We start from the raw sequence: 11,730 nt of genomic DNA on the forward strand, positions 1-11,730 counted from the left end.
CGCGGCAGAGCCGGGCGGGAGCAAGGAGGGCTCCGCAGTCGGGCGAGGATAAGGATGCTGCGGGGGGTGGACTGCGGGTTAAGGGACAACACGGCAGGTTACGAGGGAAAGGAATGTCACAACCATTACAATTTGGTTTGGACGCAACCTTTAAAGGTCATCTAGTCCAACCCCCCGCTGTAATGTGCAGGGACATCTTCAACCAGATCAGGCTGCTCAGAGCCCCATCCAATGTGACCTTGAATGTTTTCAGGCATAGGACATCCACAACTTCTCTAGGCAATCTGTGCCAGGGTCTACCACCCTAAATGTAAAAAAATCCTTCCTTATAGCTAATCTGAACTGACTCTCTTTTACTTTAAAAACATTGCCCCTTGCCCTATCACAACAGACACTGCTAAAATGTTTGTCCTCATTTCTCTTACAGGTCAGTGTCAAGTACTGAAAGGCTGCATTAAGACATGCTGACATGACCAAAGTCTCAGGTCTGATATGTCTCTGTGGACACTTCCCCATTTCTTCTAATTTTACCTTTTATTCTTTTGCTTTTAAATCTGTACCACCCATACATGCTTAAGCGAATGACTGCCGCCCCCACTCCCCTCCCCCCAGTGTGGATTCGACTCCAATACTGCACCTCTAGCTCTGCAAGACTCTCTCTCTCTCTCTCCTTATGTTTCACAAGCTGCCTTTTTGACTGGGGAAGCTAAGCCAGACTTTTTTACTTTTGTGTGCCATCCAATGATACTGCAACTCAAAACACTACCCTCAAATTCCTAGCACTTGTCCTACAGGGGAAAACTGTCAAGTTGGATGCCCCACAGAAATAAGGTAATGAAGGATGAATAAATCTCTTTGCACCGTGCTAGTTCTGAGTGAATTTATTGCTTTAAGAGGAGGAAAAAGTAGAATGAGTGCCTGTTTTGACAGCCATGTAAAACTTGCTTCATTTCACTCTGAACAGGCAGGGAAATGAAGACTAAGGGCTGCCTAGGCAAATCCAAATTAGGTCATCTCATGGGATCCTGCCTTCTCCACACTGACCAGTGCTGCAGAGACAAAGATTCATTTTCAGGTATCAGTTCAATGTCTGCTCTCTTCCTTACAAGAGAGGACGAGGGAGGGAATATTTTTGGCATTTAAAGAGAGACAAAAAGAGATTTAAAATATTTGGTGGAGCACAAGGTGCCTTATATTTCATCCTTCAATCTCAGTCTGAGAAGAGCAGGCTGTTAGGATGCACACTTAGTGAAGGCCAGAAAGAAGCATTAGGATGTAGAGCACTTGCCTGGGAGGGAAGATGAAAGAAACTATACAAAGAGCTGCACTCTCTGCTGATTACTCTCCTTTGTGCAATGCTCTTATCCAGAGCACTCCCATGCAACCTTGGCTCTCCAGCTGGTTTCCAGAGCAACACCCAGCACCCCTGAGCCCTGAAGCAACAACCAGTGTTTCCAGATAAGGACTCAGCTACTCAGGCACCAGGAGCATCATCTCTTACAAATCATGACAGCAACTAATTTTTATTCAGGGGGAAAAAATTGATTCTCCAACTCACTGATTGTGGTGAAGACGCTTGTGAAGCAGAAGTAATCCACAGCATTGAGCGAGAGCAGGTGATACAGGAACTGTTCCCGTTCCTCTTCACAGCGCAGGAAAGCATAACGCTTGTAAAGTTTCCTGGTAGAAACAAACACATTGCATGCTGTTGTTGAAAAAGCAGTATGTATCGTAAAAGGTGTTTGAGTCTCAAAACACCAAATGAAGAGTGGACCTTAATAGGAGGTATGACTCCCCACTAACACAAGCTGCTAAAAGCTCACGGGGCATATAAACGTGCTACATGTGTTTTACAGACCTCACTCCCACAGCAAGGCTACAGAGTTCATCTCAGTTTTGAGTTTGTGGCAAGCACAGACACAAACTATCACAGCAGCAGACCTGAACCAATGTACACCAACCTCTTTTCTTCCCCATACTTCCCCACTGTGGAGTAGCCTTGTCTCCTAACCTAATCTTCCCTCCGCTCCATCCTGAAACAGAGAAAACTAAGCAGAAGGCACCAAGCAGCAGCTGGGGTCCTCCCACCACTCTCAGTTCAGGGCTCAAGTGTATGTCAATTGCCCAAAGCAGTGCCAAGGCACACCAGGAATTAGCCTGGCCCCACTGAGACAGCACAGAGCTTGTGACACAGCCTGTAGTCTGTAGGCAACAGACTCCCAAAGAGCTGCTGAGGTAGACAGATGTAGATGAAACTTTAGGCAAAGACAGGTCTGGCACCATGCCTTTAGCTCATCACCCAGGAGGTGACTGCCTCCAGTTACTTCTCTTTCTTCCTGTTAACAGATCTGAGTATTCATTAGTTTTTGGCATAAATCATGCATGCAACTCATGACAGAGCCAGAATGACCTGCAATAGCTGGGATGTTTTCTTCAGGTTTGTGGTTTTTTTCTAAATGCATTGTTTCGATAAAATGAAGTCAGGGAACATTTTTGGCAAATCCTTAAATGCCTGTGCTTGCAAAAGGAGGCAAGGCTGGGGCAGCTGCTAAGTGGCTGGAGCTCTGGCCCCTGACCCAGCACACTGCAGTCAGATTTGGGGCCTGTGTTTGGCTTAAGTCCACCTAGCACTGCTGTGAGAAAAGGGGCACTGCTGCCCCTGCTGCTTCATCTGCACAAGGCACAGTGATTGTAGGGCTGCCACGTCAGGTCAGATCAATGCACTGATCTGACCAAGACCTAATGCCTCCTTCCTTAGAACTGTGAGGTGTTCTCTATGCAGATGAGCAGCCTCTTGCCCTACCGAGTGGGCAGTACTCCCTCCCCCAGTTACTCTCTGCCGTTCAATCACCTTCTAGCTGGAAACTACAGTAACATACAGGATGTGTGGCTGTGCCCCAAGCCGCAGCACCTTGAGACACCACAGACAGATGTGAAAGTGAACCACCGAGGAAAAGAACCAGCTTACTTTGCAAGTGCCTGGTTGGAAAGCAGCTGCTTCAGATGCTGAGACAAAAGCTTCTTCTCCAGAGAAAGCCTTATCCAGGCTCGGGCTCGTCCCACATCAGTTTTTATCTCACTCATGTTCTGAACATGCCTGAAATGTGTGGGAAATAAAATAAATAGATGAATCATAGAAATTCTACATGCTTCAAAGAGCAACGTCCAATGTGATGCAGCAGCTGAATTGGAAAGTGTCTTCTGACATCTTTTCTAAAGAGACCCCTGGCAGGGTCCCCAGAGCCCCACACAGAGATCCCTGGTAGCCCCAGGCTGGCATGAGGACACAGAACAGCTTCTCCTGGGCATGGCAGGTTGCAATCTGGGTGCACTATCCCCTGCATCAGCTGCTCTGTGTTTGCTTGGCCAAGGTGAGGAGCAGTAAATCTGCTCATCCCTGCATTGCCTGAGGTAGAAGGACACTGCTAACACCTAAAAAAAGCATCCACCGTATGAGACACACATCACAGCTGCTCCCTCAAGCTGCTGACTTGAACAGGTATGTCTGGGAGAGGATGAATACGTATCTTGAGAGTTTCTCCAAACCACAGTCTATTCTGAAGGCTCTAGCACACCCCTTGAGGGGCAGCAGCAATGGGAAATCTGAGGAAATGAGGACTGTGGGGCAAAAACAGCAACAGGAAGCTCCAAGAAGAATCACATTTTCAAGGATATAAGAGGCCCTCATGTAAGTGATAATTTGAACAGTCCTTCACATGCTTCATCTGTAGGAAAGCAGAACTGGTCCATAGGGGAATTCTTCTATGGTTTGGCTTTTATTTTTCAAACTTCTTACATTTCAGTTTGGAGAATGGCAGAAACTGTAGTTTTAGAAAAGGGAGAGAACTGCCACAGCAGGGGGAAGCTGTTTCCAAACTCCCCCCCACCTGGTTAAATAAAAGAAAAATGAGTAACATTTTACAGCAGGGGAAAGAAAAGGCTGCAATTTCTTAATTTTCATGCTGTTTGCATGTTAAGTGCGCAGGTGATTCAGCCCTCCAAATCTCCATGGCAGGTTCCAAACACCATCAGCTGCAGTCTGAACTCATCAGCTGCTGCAATTTACTGTCCAACTCCTGCCTCTTCCTTGACAGCTCTCCACGCATTGCTGAGTGTTAGAGAATGCGGCAATATTTACTCCAAAGGGAAATCCAACAAAGTCATGCTGTGACTGATGCTTTTTACATTGACTAGTATAGTCTGACTGTCTTGTGCTTTCCCCCATCTGTTACACCCAAGAGTGTGCTTTGTATTATATTTAGACCCCGCGTGATTTGAGAAAAGAACTCTTGTTTTCAGAACCTCTCATGTAACAGGCCTAGGCCCTTTAGAGCAAATTTGCAAAGTACAACAGTGCTGTCCAGAAACATGAGATTGCTCTGCACAGATGAAGTGGCCAGCAGACAAAGCCCAGCAGCACTGCTCTCTGCCAGGCTGACCTACCCCAATTCTCAAAACACAGGTCTACCTTTGCAATCCAAGTGTCTGTATCACGCAGCTCAGTGCTGTACATATATATCTCGCTTTTATGCTAGAAAACTCATGGATTGAGATAAAGACAGTTTAATAAAGAAAGCAAAAGCTGCACACACAAGCAAAGCAAAACAAGGAATTAATTCACTACTTCCCACGGGCAGGAGGTGTTCAGCCATCTCCAGGAGAGCAGGGCCCAGCACACATAATAGTAACTTGGGAAGACAAACGCCATCACTCCAAATGTCCCCCCTTACTCCTTTCTCCTCACACCTTATATACTGAGCATGATGTCATATGGTATGGAATATCCTTTTGGTCAGTTCGGGTCACTGTCCCAGCTGTGTCTCCTCCCAATCTCCCATGCACCCTCAACTTCCTTGCAAGCGTGGCAGTGTGAGAAGCAAAAAAAGCATTGGGTCTGTGTGAGCTCTGCTCAGCAATAACCAAAAAATCTCTATATTATCAACCCTGTGCTCTGCACAAATCCTTAACACAGCCCCATACTAGCCACTGTGAAGAAAGTTAACTTTACTTCAGCCCAAACCAGCACAATAATCCAGCTCAGCAGCCTCCCTGTGATGCCCACCAGCTGCATTGCTGCCCAGAACCTTGCCCCTGGCACTGGAGAGCCCTTCCTGGCTCAAAACATGGCAACCAGCATTAGATTTAACAGCCCAGACAGCTGGACACATGATCGGGAGTCCTTGAGAAACCAGATGCATGCTCCACTCAACTACATCGTGTTGAGACACTCTCCTCAGACTATCTTTGGAGACAGGAAGATCAAGGCACAGACTGTCATCTCCCTCCCTCCTCTTCCCCCAGAGTGCTCTGCCTGAACTACATCTAATATAAAACACTGAGCAGAATATGTTAATTCAGTGTGAGAGGATTCAAATACAGATAGACTCAACCTTATTCCATGCATGCTCTGTGCCTCTTCATTACCTGTTTCTGGTCCAGACTAGATTAGCATTAATTGTACATTTGGGAAAAATAAGGATCTGAAACCACGCAGTTTGACAGAGAAATTAAGAAGATTCAGTAACCAGTCTTGGTGTCAGCAAAAGCAGAGTGTAACAGAACAGAGCATTCAAGAACCCAAATTTATTTCACTTTCAGTTGGTAGAATCAGAACAGCTCAGTGACCTAAGTGTAAGCACTGTATACTCACCACTACACAGCAAACTCTTCTTGTCAGAGCACTGAAGAACCATTTCAATGCACCTCCCCTGGTTGGGACTTGCTTTTAATCCCATTAGCAATAAAGAAAAATCTATTTACCCTGTCAAATGTAAGCCTGAGGTATGGTGAGACATGCCCTCTGCAAACAGCTGTGCTGACAGAGAGGTTACAACTGTTCAGAGTTGCTATGCCCTTGAGGATGGTGTGCACACTCCCCATCCCAGCCCAGTCAGGAATGAGCCTCGTCCCAGGCAGGCAGCAGGACTTTGCTAACCCTGCTTTTTTTCACTGCAGTGGGCTAAGCATCAGTGCTTAAGCCCAGTGCTGAGCTCTCACATCCTGCATTGCAAGCACTCCCCAGAGGGGAGGCAAAACATAGGCATGAAAGCAAGTGCTGATAGGAAAGGAAGAGCTTGCCCAAAGGGTAAAGATCAGAAACTTGAACCCAGCTGGGCCAAAGGTTTGGGGGAGTTGCCTTGGTGTGCCTGGTCGAGTTGGATGCACAACTGTGTGCCTGATGGGTGAGGCCATGCTGGAAGCAGGCTGCAGCAGGAGCCTGAGGGGGAGCTGGAAGAAGGCTGGGAGAGATGCTGCAGATCTTTGCCAGGGGAAAAGCTGAAGAGAATAACTGCAAACATGCTTGTGCCAAGACTTCGTGCTCAGAACCGAAATAAACACCTTGCGCATCTTCTTTACCACATCTAAGATACCTGGCTTTGCAAGGGAGGCAGAGGACACACCGTGTTACCTGTAGCACAGTCTCATGGCACATTCAGAGTGTGACTGTGACTCAGCCCTGCTTTTTAAGCTGTTTACATAACCTTGCATGAGCCATCAAAAACAAGCTGTGCTTAAGGCAGTGCTTAATCCTCTAGCCATTAGTTGAGTTAGCACCACAACCCCAGCAATTTAACAATTACCCATCCTTCTAACTTCAGCCTGAATCTGTGTGTGCAAACAAATATTAAGCAGCACTCCTTCCAAGCAGGAGAAAGCATGCCACGAGATTACAGATAACAAATTCAACTCACCATCTGCCTGGCATTTGCTAGGACCAGACATGTTTGTGGACAACCAAAAGTACCCAAGATATTACAAAAGTTAATGTTCTACTTCTGTACTTTTTGTCTGAGGAGCAACAGAGGTACTTTTGTGGTTCAAACAAGAGAGCTCAGATCTGTGCTGGGCTTTCACTGCTCAAGTGGAAGCGGAAGGCAGAGCCCCATGCACGCAGCAGTGAGCACACACAGTCTCCTCTGTCAGCAATCCCCTCCCAGCACCCGAGTTTCCGCTCCAGATCCTCCTTCATCCTTTCCTCACACTGACCCTCTACATGCCTGTCAGCCTCACGGAACTGAATTAAGTAGATAGCTGCCAAGTCCCATGAGAGGGATGCTAAAATGACAGACACATGTTCAAAATGACCTATTGGCATTATATTCCTAATTACACTGTATATAGTATATATTCTCTCTCTGTCTTTTGCATGTTGTTTTAGCCTTCTGTGGCATGTCATATTCTTTGAAATCAGAGCAGAAGACTCAAAGTACATAGCATCAAACAAAAAGGCAGCACATTGCAGGTGGGAAGTACAGCAATTTTCTTTCAGAAAAGTCTGACTAATCTGTGTGATCTCGCAACAGAATCAATTATATCTGTATCAACGCACGTAGTAAAAAATCACATCACTGTCACCAGTGTTTTGGGAACTAACTACAATTAATCTTATTTTTAATGTAAGACTTTTTGCCATATTTTTACAGGGAAGAAGGACATGGTATTACAAGAAACAATACTCATGTTGTCTCACACACTAAATTGCCAGCAGCTCTTTACAGATGAGCATTATTGCATTACTCCTCCTCTCTTTTTCATGGCACTTTTTAGTTTACCCTACTGCACTCCTTAGCTGGCAAGATAAGCATCAAAACAATGGCCTGACCTGGCAGTGGCTTGATCAAAGTGATGCCCTAAGGAACTTCTGCCTGGTGCTGTCACACCAGCCTCCACCTTTTCTTACCCTCTAATCCTTCTGGTTCCAAACCAAAACTGCTTGAAAAGGTCTCCAGAGCCAGGCTGTGGTCTCCTGCAGAGCATGTGCCCTAACTTCACGTCCCAGCTTTAAACTCACCCAAATTCTAGATTCAAATACATTTCTAAACTTATTAATTTATTACCATTTGACATAAAATGCTAGTTGAAAGGAAAGGATATTGCTCAGGCATCGTGAACAGGTTTTTATGTCCCTTTGCTTTGTCTATCAACTGCACTTTCTCAGTCAAACAAACAAAAAGAAACAAACTCAAAGTACCATGGAATTCAACATATCTGCTCTGTTATTGGCAGAAACTGGCTTTATTGCTGGAAGAACCCTTCTGGGAAAACAAAAATCCCAGTAAAACATGTAGGGTTTTAATTGCCTTTTAGTTAAAACAGATCAAGTGGACATGCAAGAAATGGTTTTCAAAACAGAAAGGCAACGTGTTGTGGATTTGAATGTGGGCTGAAGGCAAGATTTAATTCTCTTTAGCCTTTGTAGACAGACCCAAAGCCAGTGAGGATCTTTACCTTATGCTACACAATTAAAAGCATAATTAATGCTTTAGGAAACAGATCATGTACCTCATATCTTGTATCAGCGAAACCCTCAATGTAGGTAGAGTAATTCCTGTATCAGACTTTCGTCTCTCTGTTCCAACACCAGCTACAGTGGAGAAAATATATGAAGTTAACACAACACTACAGTAACAGTCTGCAATGCATTTGTTTTACATACAGCTGAAAAGATCTTCAGTGGCTGGTGACTGCAGTGTTTCTGTGCATTATCATTAACTCTATCCTGGAAATGTGGAAGTAGACAAAATGAAAAACACTGAATACATTACCTATTCCTTCCTTAATCCAGCACTGAACTCAGAGATTTAGCTTCCTTTATGGTATGTGAAATACATTAACATAAATCTGTACAACAATGAGTTTTATTAGTAAGATGGAAAGCTCATAGAAGAACTCAATAAAATTAAGCTACTGTAACATATTCAATGCAAAGAATGCCAGGCATTTCTGTGTTCTCTGCTACTCGGATCAAACAGCTTTGTAGTGACACATTTTGCTCTCAGGAATTTGTGCCTGCCAGCCAGATTGTTTAGTGCATTACTCACTGAAGCTTATTAAAAAGACTTTGCATGAGAGACACTAGTTTGCCCATAAATGTGTCTTTGAGGACGGATCATACAAGTCCTATCTGCAGGATTTGGATTGGAGAGTCCTTGGAAGATGACTCACTGAAGTTCAGAGATTTAGCCAATATCCCAGCCACTGGGCATCTCAAGGTCATCAGAAAACCAACCTCCCTTACAACACAGATGTAATTCAGTGATTGTAAACAGCCAAGCCAAAGTGTAGACCGAGCACCTAGACTGATGTACAGAGATTAATGACACAATTGCTGAACTGTACCATCCACCAGTAAAAAGATTTACTGAAGATGGAGTTATTGCCATTGGGATTTGAGAGACAGATTATGTTCATATGTCTTATCCCACACTTTCAGCTTATTCAGAAATCATCTTGTGTGGAAGCACTGCATCTCACACCTCATTCATTGCTGATTAAAAGGGAATGAGGACAGTGAACAATCAAGTGATTTTCCAGACAAGGATAGTAACTATGTTCCTTTGCCTCCAACACTGTCAGTCTATTTTGCCCAGACATCAAGGCAGGTTCACAATGACTATGAAAAGTCTCAAAATGTAAATGTGATCTTAGCAAGCAAACACACTGAAAATCCTGCATGGGTTTCACATGGTTGCACTGTTCCTCCTGGGCCCAAATTCATTTGCTGTGGTGGACCTTTCATGGAGTCAGCTGCCATGTACTCACCTGGGGACTCTGCACTATGCTCTTGCTTCTCTTCTCTCTCCTGGTACTGAAGTAAATGCGACCACAGAGCAGATTTCCCCTGAAAATGAAATATGTAGTATGTAGCTTTAAATAAATCAGGGAAAAGAGGCCAATAAACATGGCTCAATTATGGAATGGCATTTAAATGGCTAAAATATTCAGAAATGACAATCATCCTCTCTTGGGCCATGAAACCTCAGAAAGAGGAGAGGACCATCCCACTGACCTAACAGTCATACCACCCACCTTGTTTCTTTGTCCTTCTTCCGGGTTTCCCTTGTGCAGGTTGAAAGAGAAGAAACCAAACACGTACTTGACAACTTCATTGCAATTTCCAGAGGTACCTCTCAAACAGAAAAAGAGAAAAAAAAAAACCCACCCCAACCATCCCCCAAAAAATCAACACCCAAAACTCCTCAGATCAAGATATGAACCAGGGACTCTGAGCCCAAAGACAGCTCCCGCTTCATGCTGGAATGACACTACTGAGCAGCAGCTTAAAAGGTAGAGATGGCATTCAGTATTTGCTGGAGTACTGTACACACAAAGCCCCAGGCTTCCAGCTACCAACCTGCTTGACCTGCAGACCATGGCTCCAGATTCTTTCTAGCAGATCACAGAGACTAGCAATCAATGTATTTTCCTCCAGTCCTGTTATGTTGGCTTCTCCATGTCCCAACTCAACTGCTTCATGGCCCATCTTCTCTACCAACATGCGTTTAGTCTATAAATAGAAAAAATCCCCCAAAGTTCCTAAGAATATCATCCAACATGGACAGATTTTATAGATGAGTTTACTTAAACATGCTTAATCTAGAAACCATTGCTAATAGCCTGACCAGAGAAACTTCAAATCTTATTTCCAGAGACGGTAAATTTAAAAGAACAATTATTAAAATCCCATTTGCATGATTTCTCTATGCTGTCCTATTTCTATACTCTTTATCTATTGTCCTATTCCTATGCTGTTGATCTATTACCAAGCAGAGAACAGAGCAAAACAGAGTACAGGGCTAGATACATTTTCAGTCTTACTCAGCTTCTGTTTTTCTTCTTGTTACAGCCATTACAGTGCATAAACAATATGCACAAGAGTCACACATGCTGAATGCTTCCCTTTAGACTAAGGGTCTTGAGCCCATTCTGTTTAGGCTACATATGAATATGCACAATTAAAGGAAATCTTCCCTAAGACATCTGATCATGCTGATTCTCCTTCCTGTCCTTTTCACTCTCTCCATCAACTCTGACTACACAAACAGAAGAGCAATAACATGTTCCTTTCTTTTGTAGCTGCTAAAAATGTAACACTAGAGGGATATTCACCCTGCCAGAATCTGGTATTGCAACAGACCAGTGCCATTCCAGCTGTGAGCCAGGAGACCATCTGCAGATGCTCTTTAGAGGCTCAGTGTAAGCAAGGAGAGAACACAGAGGGGATGACCTACCTTCATGCGACATTCCTTCAGTAACCCTTCCACGAATTTGCAGTTGGTCTGTGCAATCACAGCTGGAGAGAGGTCTGAGAGTTTGGGCTGCCTTAAATTTTTTCCTAAACTCCTTGCCTCCTGCATGTATTTCTAAAAACAAAGAGAATAACTTTAGATATTACAAGTCAGAGGGGCTCTCCTCATCCTAACCCTAGGTAAGCAAATACTGGTGAAAAGGAATGACCTAGTGTTAATCTAGGAAGAAAAATCTTGATTTGTCTGATGTTTAGGTGTCAGGCTGGAGAAGTGGAATGCTCCCTTTTGACAACAGAAAAAGCAAGATGTTTTCCTGCATGGTACAGAATCAGTCAACATTAGCTAGTGAACTGTGCTGTTAGCACGAAGTTAGCCACAGCAAGTGCATAGAAGTGTAATAGCCTCATTCAGCAATAAAGTACAAATACCAAGTAAAGTCTCTTTCCTCTGTTATTTGATTCTCATTTAAAAAAAAAAATCTAATTTGTGACCAGACTATACACAAATTGAAATCCTTTGAAAACCATTTATGAGAAGCAGAAATACACTTTTCATCTGGATAGTTTATGTGGAAAAAGTAAGACTTGACTTCATCGTCAATTAACTTCTTGGTTACAAGTGAAGCTCATTTTAAACAAAACTGACACTTCAGATCACTCGTGTTTTTAATGTGGGGTGGTAATTGAGAAGTATGGACAAG

General features: G+C 44.0%; 1 protein-coding gene across 1 annotated transcript in view; it reads right to left on the minus strand.

The window, feature by feature from the left end:
* Positions 1–1,516: 1,516 nt before the first annotated feature.
* Positions 1,517–11,730, minus strand: part of DENND5B (DENN/MADD domain containing 5B) — a gene marked incomplete at its 5' end in the record, with an annotated part of 48,627 nt that continues 38,413 nt past the window's right edge. The window contains 7 exon segments of the mRNA XM_009080344.1: positions 1,517–1,559; positions 1,561–1,680; positions 2,969–3,097; positions 8,284–8,365; positions 9,544–9,622; positions 10,136–10,288; positions 11,013–11,144. Coding sequence (XP_009078592.1) covers positions 1,517–1,559; positions 1,561–1,680; positions 2,969–3,097; positions 8,284–8,365; positions 9,544–9,622; positions 10,136–10,288; positions 11,013–11,144 — 738 coding nt within the window.

This window comes from Acanthisitta chloris, unplaced genomic scaffold (genome assembly GCF_000695815.1).
Source record: "Acanthisitta chloris isolate BGI_N310 unplaced genomic scaffold, ASM69581v1 scaffold21188, whole genome shotgun sequence".
Taxonomy (NCBI): domain Eukaryota; kingdom Metazoa; phylum Chordata; class Aves; order Passeriformes; family Acanthisittidae; genus Acanthisitta; species Acanthisitta chloris.